Genomic DNA, 18,122 nt, shown 5'->3' with positions numbered 1-18,122 from the left:
ATCAAAGCATTCAGTAACTGCATACAAGATTACAATTTGTTTTATTCCAAGGACATGAAGTTAATTTTTTTTTTAAATTGTAGCTGTGTTCTCAAACTGAATCATGTTACTGGATAGAATTGAAGTAATACTGCTTATTTAGTAGTTCTTTCTATTTGACAGTTTTAAAAATTCTTTCCAACTATATTACTCCAGGATTTTGGACAGAAATAAATCTGTTCTTTTTCTGTATGCTGTAGTATTAAAGTCTGGTGAGATGTTTGGGATTTCTTGCCTGAAAATTCTTTACTGTATTGGGGTATGAACGCGCAGCATGTTCTTCTTAAACACAAATAGGCTAAAACCTCCATTGAGAGATAAAGGAATATTATCTGCTGTATTAAATGTTTGTACGCTAATATTACAAATAGCATTTCTAGTCCCTTGAACCTTCGATGTAGCACATCATCTCAACCATAATTTTCCCCTTTCCTTTTGGAGAATTGCCATAGAATCATTAGGGAAGATTGGAAGGAAAATAGTGAGTTCCTTTGCAGACATGCACCCCTACCTGCCTGATTTTCTAATCTGGATGTAAGACAATATGATCCAGTGCCCATGGGTGCACGTCTGAGAAATTTTTCCTGATAGTGTTCAGCCCAATGTATCTCTGCTGACTCCCTAGAAAATTCTATCCCATAATCCCTTCTCCTTGTCCTGCCCTACAGTCTTTAAAATTTTTCTTTTTTGAATATTTAACCATCTTTTGAAAGCTACTATGGAGTCTGTTTTCAGAACTTTTGCCAAATCCTAACAACCATTTATGCATGAAATAAAATTTTTCTAAACTGTCTTTGTTCTTTTGGTGATATTCTTTGATTTATGTCCTCTAGTTACGGACTCTTCGACCAATGCATAGCTTCTCGCTATATCTATTTAGAATTTTGAACACCACTATGAGAGCTCCTAACAATAATGACAAGTGCTGTACTTTATCTAGCCTCTATACATAAAGCATCTCATCCCTGGAGTAATCACTTCTCGATCTCCTCCATGGCCTCTTCATTCTTCCTAAAGTACAGTGCCCCAAATGAGAAATTATCTGACCAAAGGTTTGTATAGGTAATGCATTACTTCTTTCATTTTTGCACTCTGTGTCCCTAATTATAAAACCTATATGCCTTATTATCTTGTCCTGAGTTCCAAGACTTTCTGTTCCTCTATTCATTTTAAAGTTTTACCATTTAATGCATATTGGCCTTCCATATTCTTCCTTTCAAAATGTATCACCTCACATTTCTCTGCATTAAACTTCAGCTGAGGTCGATTTGTCCAATCTACTAACCTGTATATGCTTACAGTTTGCAATTAATTTTTAAAAAAGTTATATAAAACCATATGCAGTGGTCGCTGTTTCTTGGATGTTCCTCTACTCTTTCTGCATTCAGTTTCTAGAACTAAATTCAACATTTCTTGTTAGAGTAAAAACATGTGTATCTGGGATAACACTCAAGAACAAAGAACAGTACAGCACAGGAACAGGCCATTCGGCCCTCCAAGCCTGGGCCGATCTTGATGCCTGCCGAAACCAACACCTTCTGCACTTCCGGGGCCCATATCCCTCTATTCCCTTCCTATTCATGCATTTGTCAAGATGCCTCTTAAACGTCGCTATCGTATCTGCTTCCACCGCTTCCCCTGGCAGCAAGTTCCAGGCACTCACCACCCTCTGTGTAAAAAAACGTGCCTCGCACATCCCCTCTAAACTTTGCCCCTCGCACCTTAAACCTATGTCCCCTAGTAACTGACTCTTCCACCCTGGGAAAAAGCTTCTGACTATCCACTCTGTCCATGCCGCTCATAACTTTGTAAACCTCTATCATGTCGCCCCTCCACCTCCGTCTTTCCAGTGAAAACAATCCAAGTTTTTCCAACCTCACCTCATAGCTAATGCCCTCCAGACCAGGCAACATCCTGGTAAACCTCCTCTGTACCCTCCCCAAAGCCTCCATGTCCTTCTGGTAGTGTGGCGACCAGAATTGCACGCAATATTCTAAGTGTGGCCTAACTAAGGTTCTGTACAGCTGCAACATGACTTGCCAATTTTTATACTCTGTGCTCCGACTGATGAAGGCAAGCATGCCGTATGCCTTCTTGACTACCTTATCCACCTGCGTTGCCACTTTCAGTGACCTGTGGACCTGTACGCCCAGATCTCTCTGCCTGTCAATACTCCTAAGGGTTCTGCCATTTACTGTATACCTCCCACCTGCATTAGACCTTCCAAAATGCATTACCTCACATTTGTCCGGATTACATTTCTCCTGGACACATTGTAGAAACCCTGCTTTGTCACTTACTGTAATTTGTCTTTGGATAATTAGAATCACCCATTGTGTGATCCTGTTCTTTTCTCTAATTTGTTTACATATTTCTTTCTCTAGCTCCTTTCCATTGTTAGTGGCCTATGATATACTCCAAATAGAGTAACAGTAACAGTTCCCTTACTATTTCTTATGTCTTGCCAAATAAGTTAAACTTTTACACTACTCCCTATATCTTCCCTACATCCAAGTTCTCTAATGGAATCTCTAACTAATACCACCACCCCACATTTTTTTCTAAATCTATTCCTCATGTTGTAACCTGGAATATTTAGCTCCCAATCCTGTCCTAGCCTAAGCCTTGTCTCTGTTAGTTGCCATGATATTCCCTTCTCATGACAATTTGTGAGGACACTGGTCCCAGCCTTGCTTAGATGAACCCCATTCATTCTGTGTTGACCACCCCTATTCCAGAACTGGTCCCACTGTCTCAGGAAAGGGAAATTTCCCTCCAACACCATTTATCCAACTATTGCTAAATACATTTTTCATCATATGATTAAAAAATCCAATACAATCAAGCTAGTTTATTCTTCCTATTAGAAGTGGCAAACAATCTGTTGAGACAATCCAGCTCCCTGACCTGTTGACAGAAATTAAAGGAAATCATAGAGATGTTAAATTTTCTGCTTCAGAGAACAGGAGGGAAACATTACATACGATAGGTAATCTAATGACCCATTTTATTGAAGAACCCCTTCTGAAAGTGGGCCTTCAATGTTGGCCTGCTACCAATGCAGTAGAGACTGTCCCATTTATAACTCTTCCAATTTATAAGAGTAAAATTGACTAAAAAAGCAGTTCTACATCTGTAATATTAAATGTGTAGCTATTTTAAAGTTGCTCTTGACCGATTTCTTTTGTACTGTTATCTCCCTCAGTGGCTGAGGAAACATACGCAAGCCAGTTGTGCCAAATCCAGTTTATTGCTTTGAGATATATGGGAGGACTTTAGCTACTTAATATATTGGCAGGCATATTTCTTGGCTTTCTTTTCTTTGACCATGGCTCAAAACCACCACCAAGAGCAGTAATCCCTCTGTTTATTTTAGGGCATTCCAGCCAACAGCAGCATTAAGGGAAAACTGCTATTGTAAATAGGGTGCAAGGCTGGCTATGCTAAATGTCAATAGATACAGAATGGACATGTATGTTGTGCATGAGTAAAGTTAATAGATAGAAAATTATGGGCTGGCTACATATGTGCTCCCAGCAATTTGGGCTTTGCTGCAGAAATATGTAAGCAGAAAATTTACATTCTGGAGTCACTGGGATGGTAGATAGAGGAGGCTCAATCAATAAATAATATATATTGATTATTTTATATTATATACACATACATGGGGTGGCACAGCCTCACAGCTCCAGTGACTTGGGTTCGGTTCTGGGTACTGCCTGTGCGGAGTTTGCAAGTTCTCCCTGTGACCGCGTGGGTTTCTGCCGGGTGCTCTAGTTTCCTCCCACAGCCAAAAGACTTGCAGGTTGATAGGTAAATTGGCCATTGTACATTGCCCCTAGTGTAGGTAGGTGGTAGGAGAATTGAGGGAAGGTGGGGATGTGGTAGGGAATATGGGATTAATGTAGGATTAGTATAAATGGGTGGTTGATGGTCAGCACAGACTCGGTGGGCTGAAGGGCCTGTTTCAGTGTTGTATCTCTCTATGACTATGAGAAGGCATTTGACAATGATACGGACAAGGGATTATTGGCTAGTGTTGAAACCTATTGAAATGGAGGCATTATAGTGGTATGGATAAGGCATTGATTGGGAAGTAGAGAGTGGCATAATAGGAAATTCCTAAATTAGTTTGTATTGACTAGCTGTCTTCCCCAAGGTTTATGGCCGTAGACCCAGCTTTTCACTTCACATAGAAATGATCTGGGAATACAGGGAACTGTATTTTGAGTTTGTAGAAAATACTAAGCTTGGAGGTATTGTGAATGGTGAAGAGATCAAAAAACTGCAAAAGGACGTAAATATATTAAGCTAGTTGGCAGAACAATGGCCGATGCCATTTACTGTAGTAAAGTGTGAGCTGGTACACATTTGTTGTAAGAAGGAAAGCTGTCGAAGCAGTCTAAATGGGGAAGTGCTAGGGTAGATCAACAAGGGATTTAAGCTTGCAAGTACATAACTTATTAACAGCAAGCATGCAAGTGCACTAAGAAAGGCCGGTAGGATGCTGGGCCTCATCACAAAATGGATAGAACAAAGTGTTGTAGCAGTTCTTCAAAGTGATAATCAAACTTCATTTGGAATAATGCCCTCTGTATTGGGCACATCAGGACTAAATATTAATCTAAGCCACCCAGTGGAAAACTGACAAGATCGGATCTACCACCTATTTTACATCTTTCCCAATTTTACTTTCCATTGAAATAATTGGACAGTAAAATCGGTCAGGATATAAGAAAGCATCTAATCTGATCAGGTAAGGTTAGGTGAAAATTACCGCCATCACTTTAGGAATGATTTGTTGTCGTTGGATTATGTTCAGTGAACATTTACAATGATGCTTAAGATGAAGGCAGTTATAACAAGATGCTAAGTAAACTTGAACTATATTCCTAGAAATCATGCAGTTATGAGCTGATATGATTGAGGAGTTTAAAATAATGAAAACAAAATTGACAGGAATAGATGTTGAAAAGTTCTTCGAGCACAGGAATTTAAAACATTAGAACATAACCCTAAAGTTAGAATTAAGCCAGTTAAAAATGAATCCAGGAAAAATGTATTCAAATGAAGGGTTGTGGAATGCAACGCATCAGTTGAGATATTTAAAAGAAAAGATACTTAACTGAGGAGTAAGGGCATTAAGGAATTTGGAAAAGTGGCAAGCAGTTGGGATCACAGAATTGTTACAGCACAGAAGGGGACCATTCAGCCTGTCACGTTTGCACTGGCTCTCCGAAAGAGCAGTTTACATAATGCCACTCCCTGGCCTTCTCGCCATAGTCCTGCGCATTCTTCTATTTCGGATAACAATCCAATTTCCCCTCAAATGCCTCGATTTAACCTGCCTCCACCACATACTTTTTTAAAAAAGCCCACTAGAAAACTCCGAATCTGTCTGAAGTTGGAAAACTGCTGTTCCTGATGTCAGCATCTGTCAGCTGTGAAACTGATTAGCAATTTTATTTTTTAAAAACTGACCAACCACAAAGCTTCTGTGCTGAACACTCCCGCTCCCTGCAAACTGTCAGAGAGGGAGAGGGGTGGCGGGGGGGGGAGGAAGACAGAGAGAGGGATGTCACGGGGTGGGGGGAGGAACAACACAGAGGGGGAACAGAGAGAGTGATCAAGATCACTCCTGACAGATGGACATCTATCTGGAATACTTCGAATCTCTACAAGTGTGTGGGCAAACATTGACTACTGGTGCAAGCAAAAAATGCCAGGTATCTCTCTAAATCAGTGTCCAACATAATGATGAGAAAGTAAATCAATAAATTAATTTTCTCATTTACAGATTTTTCACAAAAATGCACATTTGTTGTTATTTTGATTTAATAGTAAGATAAATTTTTAATGCCTTTTATCTTTCTGAAATTGTCTCACTGGCCCCCTATGTAAGACAAAAATTGTAATGTGGCTCCCCCACCCGAAAAGGTTGCACAACCCTGCATTAACCACTTCTCTGTTTCCTGTCACTCAGCCAATTTCGGATCCATGTTGCGATTGTCCCTTTTATTCCATGAGCTATAACTTTGCTCACAAGTCTGTTGTGTGGCACTTCATCAAATGCTTTTTGAAATAACCGGGATAGCTCTTTATCTTTGAAACAAAATGCAGAGTAGGAGTATTGGGGACTGTGTATAAATATGACATACTACAATTTTCTAAAACTATTTTTGTGGCCAAGGTGAGGGACATTCGTGTTAAGGAATGGAACACTTTCCATTTTAGGCCCAATCAATACACTACAGTGGCAACCTATGGAGAGCAACTCTATTGCAGGGTGTGACATTTTCTATTCAACACACCATCCATTCTTGGGTTTCTCTAAGTGAGACTGCTAACTCAGTGCTAATCACAAAATTAGGGGCACTTTTGTACTAGGACTGAGATTACCTAAACTATTAGCATATAGGATACTGACACAGACAAATTCTCGAGGTGAAAGCCTGGTGTCTAACCTGTTTCACCATCACAATGCACCCAGATTCACAGGTGCACAGGTACCCATGGCCACTTGAGTCCAGCATCAGTAACTGACCAGCAGTCACCTGAAGCCATTGGCCCAGGTATGTTTCTCCTGCAGCAGCAATTAGTTTAAATTCAGTCAATTGATCTGATACAAAAGACCTCTGACCCGCAGACAAGTATATTCACAGGTGTGTCCTGCTGTGTTGCAGTGATATCAATTAGTTGAACAATGAGAGAAGCGTGCTTAGCTTTTGATCTCCAGCCTTCTTCTGAAAAGGATTTGTTTTCCCCCTTGTCTTTTATGCAACTTTACCAAACACCTTAAGGCCCTATCAACCCTGTTCCAGTCATAAATGATTACACTGCTTGATTGAAGGTTTTACATTTGGGCTTATGCGAATGGAGTTTGCATGGAAACTTCACCTCAGCAACACTGATGCAATCTGCGGCACATTAAATGTATTATGAATGCATTTTTCAGATAACGCGCCAGTGGAAACTGATTTTGGTTGTCATTTTCTCTCTCCTGCTGGTGAAACTAACCTGCATTACAAACAATGTTAAAACAGGAGGACAAAACTGTCAGTTCTCAAAAAGAATCTTACATTATAAGGGATAAATTGGCTGTTTACCTCCTTGGAAAGGCCAAAAGGCTGGCCAGTGAGAGACACAGAAATGTCATATTGGTGTAGCAGCACTATTGTCCTGAGTTTGTGGTTGAGATATGTTGTGAATGTTTTCCACATCTAGAAATTGAAGAGTTAATGTTAGCATGTTTTGCTTATTTAATAGCAACAATGAAAATGTTACTCAAGTTTTCTACTTGTTTATTCAATTAATTGGCCTTACTGGCACCCAGTCAGTACTTCTGGGATATAATCTGTGCCTTCCAAGTGGCTCATCAGCTATTTAACTCTTCAAATAACAGTTGAGACTGTAAATCTTGCTCTGGAGGGCAGAAAACTGTTTAACTAAGTACAATAAATGATTTGTGCCATTGTTTCTGGATTTTGAAAGACTCATTGAAAGAATTGCATATTTGAATCCCTCTAGCCAGGTTTCTGCCTCTGCCACAATACTGACATAGCTCTTATCAAAGTCACAAATGACATCCTATGTGACTGTGACAAAGGTAAACTTTCCCTCCTTGTCTTTCTCGACCTGTCTGCAGCCTTTGATGCAGTAGATCACACCATTCTCCTCCAATGCCTCTCTGCCGTCATCCAGTTGGGTGGGACTGGTTCCATTCTTTATCTAATCAGAGCTAGCGAATCACCATCAGTGGCTTTTCTTCCCATGCCTGCACAGTTACCTCTGGTCTCCTCCAAGGAATTATCTGTGGCCCCTTCCTATTTCTCATTCACATGATACTCCTTGGCGACATCATCCGAAAACACATCAGTTTCCACATGTATGCTGACGTCACTCACACTACCTCACTACCACCTCTCTCAACCTCTCCATTGTCTCTAAATTGTCAGACTGCTTATCCAACATTCAGTACTGGATGAGCAGATATTTCCTCCAATTAAATATTTGGAGAACTGAAGCCATTATCTTCCGTCTCCGCCACAAATTGTGCTCCCTCGTAACCGATTTCATCCATATCTCTGGCAACTGTCTGTGACTGTTCGCAACCTCAATGTCATATTTGACCCCAAAATGTGCTTTCAACCACAGGTTCTCACTGTCACTATAAAATTGCCAATTTTTACCGACATAACATGGTCTGTCCTCGCCCCGCCTCAGCTCTTTTACTGCTGAAACCCTCAACTATTCCTTAGTTACTTCTCGATTTGACTATTCTAATGCATTCCAGGTTGGCCTCCCACACTACATAAACGTGAGGTTGTCCAAAACTCTGCTGGCTGTGTCCTAACTCGCAACAAATCCTGTTCACCTATCATCCCATCCTTGCAGACCTATACTGGCTCACATTTAAGCAATGCCTCCATTTAAAAAAAAAAAATTCTCATCCTTGTTTTCAAATCTGTCCATGGCCTGGCCCCTCTGTATCTCAGTAATCTCCACCAGCTCCTCAACTCAGGTAACTGCATTCCACGGATTCCAGCCTGAGGTGTCAGCTGTGGCTCAGTTGGTAGCACTTGCACCTCTGAGTCAAAAGGTTGTGAGTTCAAACCCCACTCCAGGACTTAGACACAAAAATTAAGGCTGACACTTCAGTGCAGTACTGTTGGAGGTGTTGTCTTTCGGATGAGATGTTAAACTGAGGCCCCGTCTGCCCTCTCAGGCAGACAGTAATGATCCTATGGCACTATTTTAAAGAAGAGCAGGAGAGTTATCCTCGGTGTCCTGGCTAATATTTATCCCTCAATCAACATCATAAAAAGAAACAGATTATCTGGTCATTATCACATTGTAACAGCTTGCTGTGCACAAATTGCGTCTGCCTTTCTTAACATTACAATAGTGACTACCCTTCAAAAGTACTTCCGATGAAGGGTCGCTGACCCGAAACGTTAACTCTGCTTCTCTTTCCACAGATGCTGCCAGACCTGCTGAGTGGTTCCAGCATTTCTTGTTTTTACTTCAAAAGTACTTGATTGACTGTGAAGTGCTTTGAGATGTCAGTGGTCATGAAAGATGCTTTATAAATGTAAATCTTTTTCTCCTGAGCATCCCTGATTTTAATCGCTCCACCACTGATGGTCATGCCTTCAGCTCCCTAGGCCTTAAGCTCTGGAATTCCCTCCCTAAACCTCTCCACCTCTCTACATTGCTTTCTTCCTTTAAGACGCTCCTTGAAACCTACCTCTTTGAACAAGCTTTTGGTCATCTGCCCTAATATCTTGTTATAGAGTCATACAGTCATACAGCACAGAAACAGGCCCTTCGGCCCATCGTATCTGTGCTGGCCATCAAGCACCTACTTTTCTAATCTCATTTTCCAGCACTTGGCCGTAGACCTTGGTGTCAATTTTTATTTCATAATGTCTCTGTGAAGTGCCTGCATTAAAGGTGCTATATAAATCCAAGTTATTGTTGATTTATAGATATAGAATTAGAACTGAAGTAATTGTTCTTTTGAGTCTAATCAACCTCAAGTTTTGAAATCAGGAACAATAATTCAAATTTTAAAAGAGTGTGCATCAGCTGCTGTCTAGTTTGTGTTGAAAATTATAACTTATTTTCTTGGTGAGTTCTCGCCTTCTTCCTACTTATATTTTGCATAACTGGATAAATTATTCGACTTCCTGTGCGGAAGAATGAAACATACAGTTGAGTTTCTCAGCAGTTCTTCTGTTTAACGTGCTCCCGAATTCAGTGCTGTTCAGCTGATTAAAATGTCACTCCCTGGCAGGTTGAGTGTTTAGTTTCTGGCCGTGTCTCTGTTTCCTGGCAGCCCTTTCCCACCAGCTGAAGAGCTGAACCAATTAATGTAACAATTGCACTGAAATACATATTGAACTGATCTTCTGTCAAAGAGTTTAGCTGTTCCACTGTTGAATTCTCTCCAGCATAGTGGGTGAGCTAATTCCAACATAGTTTTATTTTCTCTGATTAGAAAACTGATATGTATTTCTCTGAAAGTATATTTATAAGACTTTTAGAGGTCTTAACAAGCAATTGCAAGCTTTTCAAAAAAAACGAGAATAGCACTGAAAGGGAAAAAGTTTGAGAATTCAGCTTATCCCCCTGTCTTCCGGGCCAGTCTGTGCCATTATTGCCATTAAATGATAGCAGAAAAATACCCTTCATTGTTGTGGCAGATTTGAGATAGCTTTACTCTGTATCTAAACCATGCTGTCCCTAGCCTTAGAATGCTTCATCCTGATACTGTGTGCAAAAATGTTAATTTCAAAAGCATTATTGCATGATAGAAAAAATAATTTATACTTTGGAATGTTATTTTCTGTTAGCACTTTTTGCCCCGAAGCTCAAGTTCAGTTTCAGCCTGAGAGTTCTGTAATAAATGAGGCCACATTACGATCTAGCACAAACTATTTCTGTGTACTTCTTGGTTTATTCAATTTGGCCTTTTCTTTGCTTTAGAGTCAAATAGGATGGCGTAAAGAAGCAAAACATTTGCTGCTGCTGATAACTGATCAGCTATCTCACTTGGCACTTGACAGCAAATTGGGTGGTATTGTCCTGCCTAACGATGGGAACTGCCACCTAAAGGACAATATGTACACTCATTCAACTATTATGGTAAGGTAACTTGAGTACCTCTTATTGCTTTAGCCTAACAAAGCAAGAATATAGCATGGTACATTTAACAAATGCATGTAGAAGATTTCCCTCCTCCCCCAAACCTCTTCTACTGTATTTTAGGAGTAGTAAAACATTATAGTTTTCTATCCAAAAGTCTCTAGTTTTCTGCTTTTAGGGGGGGGGGGGGAAATTTACTTTTTGAAAGAACATGGTCAGAGGTTACTAGTATTGAAACTTTAACTTGGGGAAATTGGATAATGATCTGGATTAGCACACTGCCTTTTCACCTCAGGGAGCTGGATTTGAATTCAGTCCAGCCTGATAAGGTAAAGTTTCTTTCGCTGGTTGTGAGCCCCTTGTGTAAAATGGCTTGAACAATTTAAGGCCAGTTGCTGGCTGATTAGTTGCTATAGGAAAAATGACCCTAAATTTCCTGGATCACACTTGCGCTGAAATTACACTGAATTGTGCACTGGTTTCTGTGCTGTACTTGCCAATGGAAACTTACACTAAAGTTTCTTGCAGAGCTTATTTGCCCACGGCAGAACTTATTAACCAACTTAAATAAGTGCCAATGCTGTGGGTTACATCTTCTGTCATGGCGCCTCACTCTGAGTTTCTTGCCTGTGCTCCTCCTCTTCAAATTCCATAAGTATGCAGAGCCATTCCAGCTGCTTAGTCCTTCTGAACATGCTGGAGAGCAAGTGTGGGAGACCAAAAAATTTCAGGTGCATAGCACTTGGGTTAACTATAATGCAAATCGCGAAGAAAATCAGCATCAAACTCCAGAATTCTCAGTTGCACTGATGTCAGATAACTATGGACCTTGCTGTGCCTAAATTTTTGGGCATAAATCTACTCCAGCATACTATTTGCTTAAATTTAGGAAACTCATGCAAGCTGTTCCTTTGCATGGTGGGGAGCTACATACATGAGCAGCAGGGGATTTCAATGGATGTATCTCAGAAGCAATGCAAATGATTTGGGAAATTTGTATGTCCCGATGTTTCAATGTAAAGCTGGTCGAAATCAGTTGCGCATTATTTCCTTGGAATAAAACAACAAAATGCCCACTCTTGTGCCAGAGTTATTCCAAAACCTTACAACAAATTCTGGATCGATGAGTCAGCATTTAGGTTTTTATTTGTGATTGTTTAATTTGGCTCTTGAGTTGTCCTACACACATTGACACAACTTACAAAGATTCAATGACAATTTGGATATTAATGGAAACAAAAGCACAGGCTATTGCCATTTAACTCAGTTCACTTTAAAAGGACTGCAGATTTTGTGTTATGACTGACAAGTATTTTATTAAATACTCCTACACAGATAATGGATAATCACATTCTGAACTGTAAATTTGTTTTTAGAATTACAATAACATCAACTGACTTCAATTTAATATATCACAACTCACGTGAATTACAGAAACACAGCTTCAGTCGGTTTTAATTTAACACTGCGTAACATAGATTTTAATTTTATTGCCAGGTAGAAAACTGACAGTAATGGATCAGTCACTCATCACATACCCGGCCTGATTTTCCTTTCCAATGGAAAATCGGGTGGGATGTATAACTGGCAGCCGATCCGCTACAATCAGTTTTCCTTCTGGCTTTAAAGTTAAAATCCACTCCATTATGTTCTTGCTATTGTATATATCAGAATCACAAGTAGAAATTCCCTTCCTGCTTAAGTCTATACTTTGAATGGTGTTGATGCATATGACATCTTTGACCAGGTAGCAAATAGACTGATCCATCATAAGTTTTGTCTTTATTATGCAGTGGCAATGGCATGTGCACAATGTTTTCAACAATTGTCTTTTGTCTTTTCTTGGTTCTTCAGTAGTTGTTTCTCCTAACTTTTAGAGTACAATCTGAAATGCGTCAGATATTAATATTAGTCTGTACTTCGATTCCTGAGTTGGCTTATTAGCTGTTTGTTAGTTAATTGAGTTAGGTTACAGTGTAAAATGTTGCAACACGTCTTCAACTACTTCTGGCAGTCAGACTTGTTAAATACTCGTCATTGAAGTGTCCGCAGCTCCGTGATAATGAGGCCTGAGGCCAATATTACGTGCTTCTCTGGCCTAATACATTCAGATGCAGGGGTCAATCTGTGTGCCTGTTTTTGGCCATGCTTGAGTTCTGGCACTGTTCTGACATTTTCCAGACAGAGCTAAGGAAGGTAAGAATTGTGAGGTAGTCGAATAAGGCAAGGGAGTCTCTGGTGAGAAGTAAAATGATATAGTATATTTTGATTATATGATTTCTTAGAGTATAAAAATATACATTACAATTAATGTTATATAAAATGTAACACAAAGTAATTTAAAGTAAAAACTTAAACAGCATTGTTACTAACAGCTAATAATAAGTAATGCAGTACAGTAACTTTAAGCAGCTTCCCAAAGGAATTCAGATAAATAGTGCACTCAGGCAAGGTACAAGGCCAAATTACATATTCCAGCACCCCTACTGGGGAGCAGTGCTCGCAAAGAGTGCATTGTGGGAAATCACAGACTGAAACCTAGCATTTTCCATCCAATTATTTTTAAGGGCCAGAAGACCATGGCCTATGCAGAGCATCTCTTTAAGCATCACTCCCTGTCAGGGACACAAGTGAGGAGTCGAGTCTTTTGAGTTATAGTTGCCCAAACTACAATGTGATTTTTGCATAGGACAGAATTTCAATATGACCAGTTTGACAGTCTGTACGTGGAAGGTAGTAATCTGGATTATAATGTGACTAAAAAGCCTGAAAGCATGATAAACTAGTAGTACGGTTGTATACATTTCTGTTAGTGAACTTTCTCAGTTGCTGTTTTTCTTGGCTAATTTGATGGGAGTGATACTCCACCCTGTGACATAGAGTTGTATAGTGTGTGCAGTATGAATTGCAGAATGGTTACTTGTGTATTTCATTAATGGGGAACTAGAAAGCAATTATTATCTTTAAAAAGTGAATTAAAAAAATAATCTTCTACATTATAATAATTTCTAAGTATATGTAGAATAGGTCTCCCCAATATAGAGGTGACTGCATTGTGAGCAGTGGATACAGTATACTAAATCGAAAGAAGTACAATTGCTGCTTCACCTTGAAGGAGTGTTTGGGGCCTTGGATGGTGAGGAGCGAGGAGGTAAAGGCAGGTGTTACACCTCCTGCAATTGCATGGGAAGGTGTGTTGGAGGTGACGAGGTGTCGGAGGTGATGGAGGAGTGGACTAGGGCGTCGTGGAGGGAATGATCCCTTCGGAATGCTGACGGGAGGGGAAGATGTTATTGGTAGTGGCATCATGCTGGAGGTGGTGGAAATGGTGGAGGATGATCCTTTGGGTCTGAAGGCTGGTGGGTGGAAGGTGAGGCTTCTGTCACAGTTCTAGGAGGGAGGGGAAGGTGTGATGGAAAAAATATGGGAAATGTTTTGGACATGGTTGAGGGTCCTGTCAACCACAATGGGAGGGAATCCTGAGTTGAGGAAAAAGGAAGACATATGAGAAACGCTGTTGTCGAAGGTAGCATCACCAGAACAGATGCATCAGAGATGGAGAAACTGGGAGAAAGGAATGGAGTCCTTACATGGGGCAGGGTGTGAGGAAGTGTAGTCGAGATAGCTGTGGGAGTCGGTGTGCTTATAATGAATATTAGTGGACAGCCTATCCCCAACGATGGAGACCGAGAAGTCGAGGAACGGAAGGGAAGTGTCAGAGAAGGACCATGTAAAGGTGAGGGAAGGGTGGAAATTGGAAGCAAAGTTGAAGTTTTCCAGTTTGGGGCGGGAGCAGGAAACAGCACTGATACAGTCATCAATGTACCGGAAAAAGAGTTGGGGGAGTGGCCTGAGTAGGACTGGAACAAGGAATGTTTGACATACCCCACAAAAAGACACGCATAACTAGGACCCATGTGGGTACCCATAGCAACATCTTTTACTTGCAGGAAGTGAGTGAAGTTGAAGGAGAAGTTGTTCAATGTGAGAATCAGTTCAGCCAGGTGGACGAGGGTGGTGGTGGACGGTGACCGGTTCAGCCTCTGTTCAAGGAAGAATTGGAGAGCCCTCAGACTGCCCTGGTGGGGGATGGAGGCGTAGACAGATTGGATGTCCATAGTGAAGAGGAGGCAGTTAGGGCCAGGAAACGGGAAATTGTCAAAATTATGTAGGCGTCAGAAGAGTCACGGATGTAGGTGGGAAGAGACTGGGCCAGGGAAGCAAAAATAGAGTCAAACTAGGAAGAAATAAGTTCTGTGGGGCATGAACAAGCTGAAACAATGGGTCTACCGGGACAGTCCTGTTTGTGGATTTTGGGAAGGAGGAAAAAGCAGACTGTCTGGGTTTGTGGGCCTATGAGGTGGGTAGCTGTAGAGGGAAGATCTCCAGAGGAGATGCGGTCAGTGACAGTCCTGGAGACAGTGGCTTGATATTTGTTGGGGGGTCATGGTCCAGGGGGAGGTAGGAAAAAGTCTCAGCCTCTGCAAGGTAGAGGTCAGTACGCCAGACAACAACAGCATCACCCTTGTCAGCAGGTTTGATCACAATTTCGGGGTTAGACCTGAGAGAACGGAGTACAGCAAGTTCCAAGGGAGATGGGTTAGAGTGAGTAAGGCGAATGGAGAAATTAAGTCGGCCGATGTCACGCCAACAGTTCTCCATGATAATTCCTTGCTATGGTTGTTCCACAAGTACTCCTTGTCCTCTTAAAATCTTGTTCAGGTGGTCACTAATCCTGTGTGAGTTATGATTTGGTTATTTAACTGCAGTAATATCATGGCTGAGCCCAACCCTATCCTTAACCAACATCTACCCAGTACAGAATTAAGATTAGGAACCCAGGCTGATTTCCCTCCCTAACCAAGGAGTGCAGAGGCCAGTTGCAGTTCCCATTGCAACATTGGCAACTCAACGCAGACCAAAAATCGAGCTGGGAATCTTCCCTGCCGATGTGGCTCTGTATTTATTGGTAACCTTGCTGAGTCATTGAGTTTCAAATGTTTCTCAGTTCTACATTCAAAACCAAACTTCATTTAAGTGCTGTTAGTATTAATCAACACTGTTGTTTTCAAAAATAATAGCACAGAACTGAATAAAACTGCCATTAAGGTATGAAAGTCATTTGTTATAACATTGGGGTCTGCCTTAGATAGTCTCTCAGTTATAGCAATGATGCCTACTTTCATAAGCAGTCTGACTGTCTTACATTTGGGAATATGCCTGCAGTGCCAAATATCTAGCCATATGGTCATGTAACCCAGGGTGTAGTAATAGGATCCCTTTGTGATCAGTACTGGATACCATGCTTTTTACAAGTGTTGTCATGTGCACGTCTCCAGTATTTTACCAGCTCTGGTGAGACGAGGGTTTGCAGAGTTCCGTGCTGGTCTTGCACTTTTTCTTCCAATTCTGCATTTTGCTTTCTGAAATGCTCATTTCCATGGATTAAATCCTGAGTACTATTACTAACCTTCTCTACTAGAGCAGACAGTAATGTATTTAGCACCTCTGGTTTCAATTTTCCTTTCTTCCTCCAACTTTTCACGAGTCAGATTCTGCTTAATGTCACAACATTCACTTAACTTCTCTGTTGCAGTCGTGGCAGCCATTAATAATCCCATTAATTAGGCTTTTATATTTCTTAAATGCTCACTTCCTTTGTATTTTATTTTATAAAATAATTTTCTCTGTTTTGACTTCTAAAATTGATTTTCCATTTTTATTTAAAAAAAAATAAGAGTAGAACCTTTAATTTGTAATGCATAAGAACCCACATGCTGTCAGAGGGTGCCAGTCTGTAATGTTAGAGGCTGCAGTCCTTGGCTATAGAGCAGAAATGAGGGCCCTCGAAGCAGGACTCAAACACTTTGAAGTTTCAAGTTAATTAAGGGTTACATGAATTTACTCAGACAACACTTGCCACTAGTTTGCCATAGACCACATGTTACAGTCATTTAACTCAGCTTTGTAGATCTCTTCCTGCTGCTTCATCTTCTAACCTCGTATAACAATCTTACCATTTTTACACCCTCTTCAACTATATTAACCTATACACATTCCATAACTTTTACACACTCTGTCCCAGCTTAAATCAATCTTCATCAACAAGTAACAGGCTCTGTAAACATCCGTCATCCTTAGGCTCTCTATCTGAGGTCCATGGTCCCAGAGGCTAGCAGAAACTGTTTATGGTTTGGTGGGCCATAGAATGAACTTAAATATTATGGCTGTGCTACAGATAAGATGATCTCCAAACATCTATGAATTATGAAGAAGTTCAGAAATAAATGTAATCAATGTTTTTTTTTTTAACCTCGACATCTGACTATTTGTGGCCTCTGTGCAGTCTGCACTGTCAGGAAAGTTCAGCAGGCTTTTACCTTATGGGGTTTAATATAAAATGAATGGCTTTTAAAACAGATTCCTTACTAGCTCTCGATCCTTGAACAGCTTCCTCCCATCATTATATCACATAAAATATGTTCCTTACATCAACACCAAATCTAGAATATAATTGCGTCAGTGAGTGAGAGGCAGTGCCCACAGGAATTTCAAGTCAGGATATTGTGAGTTTATAGCCTCTGATATTCCGTTCTTCGAAATGAACAGCTGGAAAATCACAGGGGTCGATTTTAACCGTCAGGCAGGTGAGCCAATAAAAATGGAGGGGATTTCTTTCCTGCTTATATCTCAACCCTTTCCTGAGCTCTGCAGGTAGGTGAGGTGCTCGTCTAAAGCAAGCAGGTGGCAATTGTGAAATTCAGTGTCCTATTGGGTCAGAAGGACTTTAATTATATTTTTAACTGGGGCCTCAGTGGGAAGATGCTATGGCTTTCCTGCCAGACTGAAACATCTCTGCAGGTGGTCTGCAGACAGAAGAGGCCATCTAAGGTAAATGTAAAACTTTCTATTGTGGGATCAAGAGGAGCAAGAGTGCTCCCTTGGGCCATACAAGGAACGAAGCAACCTTCCATGCCCTAGAATCACTCACTGCACCCAAATTCCTTCCCACGAGACCATCTCAAAACCTCCTTCCCACAAATTACCTGCTTTCTGGTGAACCTAACAATGCTGGCCTGTGGCCTCTGGCTGCTCAAGCATCCCCTTGTATTTTCCTGCTGGCGGACAACTTACTGGTGGCATGTACATGAATGTTAACATATCCTGGAGCTCAAACCTAAGCACTCGCCTGACCCAAAATACACTTGGGGTTAAAATCAGCTGTGTTTCTGCAATTTCTTAACCAGAACTGCCTGCAAATGTTGCACTTTCCTGGGTGTGTCCAGTCAGGAATTTGGCCCTATGTCATGCAGGACCCCAACTACCTAGAATGAGGCCCATTAATTTCACCACCTGGACATTAAATTTCAAATTGTGGCTGGGAAGAAGAGAAGGCCTGTGGCAAGGGGTTGCCTGGCCCCTGGCTGGAAAGACAT

General features: G+C 40.9%; 1 protein-coding gene across 3 annotated transcripts in view; it reads left to right on the top strand.

The window, feature by feature from the left end:
* itgb8 (integrin, beta 8) overlaps nucleotides 1-18,122 on the top strand; it is a 115,253-nt gene that overhangs the window by 20,928 nt on the left and 76,203 nt on the right. For 2 of the 3 annotated variants that reach the window (XM_068009075.1, XM_068009067.1), the window contains exon 6: nucleotides 10,528-10,686. The exons of the other annotated variant lie outside the window; for it this stretch is intronic. In XM_068009075.1, coding sequence (XP_067865176.1) covers nucleotides 10,528-10,686 — 159 coding nt within the window. The remainder of the gene's footprint in view (nucleotides 1-10,527; nucleotides 10,687-18,122) is intronic. 3 annotated transcript variants of the gene reach the window in all.

Source organism: Heterodontus francisci, chromosome 2, assembly GCF_036365525.1.
Source record: "Heterodontus francisci isolate sHetFra1 chromosome 2, sHetFra1.hap1, whole genome shotgun sequence".
NCBI classification, from domain to species: Eukaryota; Metazoa; Chordata; class Chondrichthyes; order Heterodontiformes; family Heterodontidae; genus Heterodontus; species Heterodontus francisci.
This window is presented reverse-complemented; position numbering and strand designations above follow the sequence as displayed.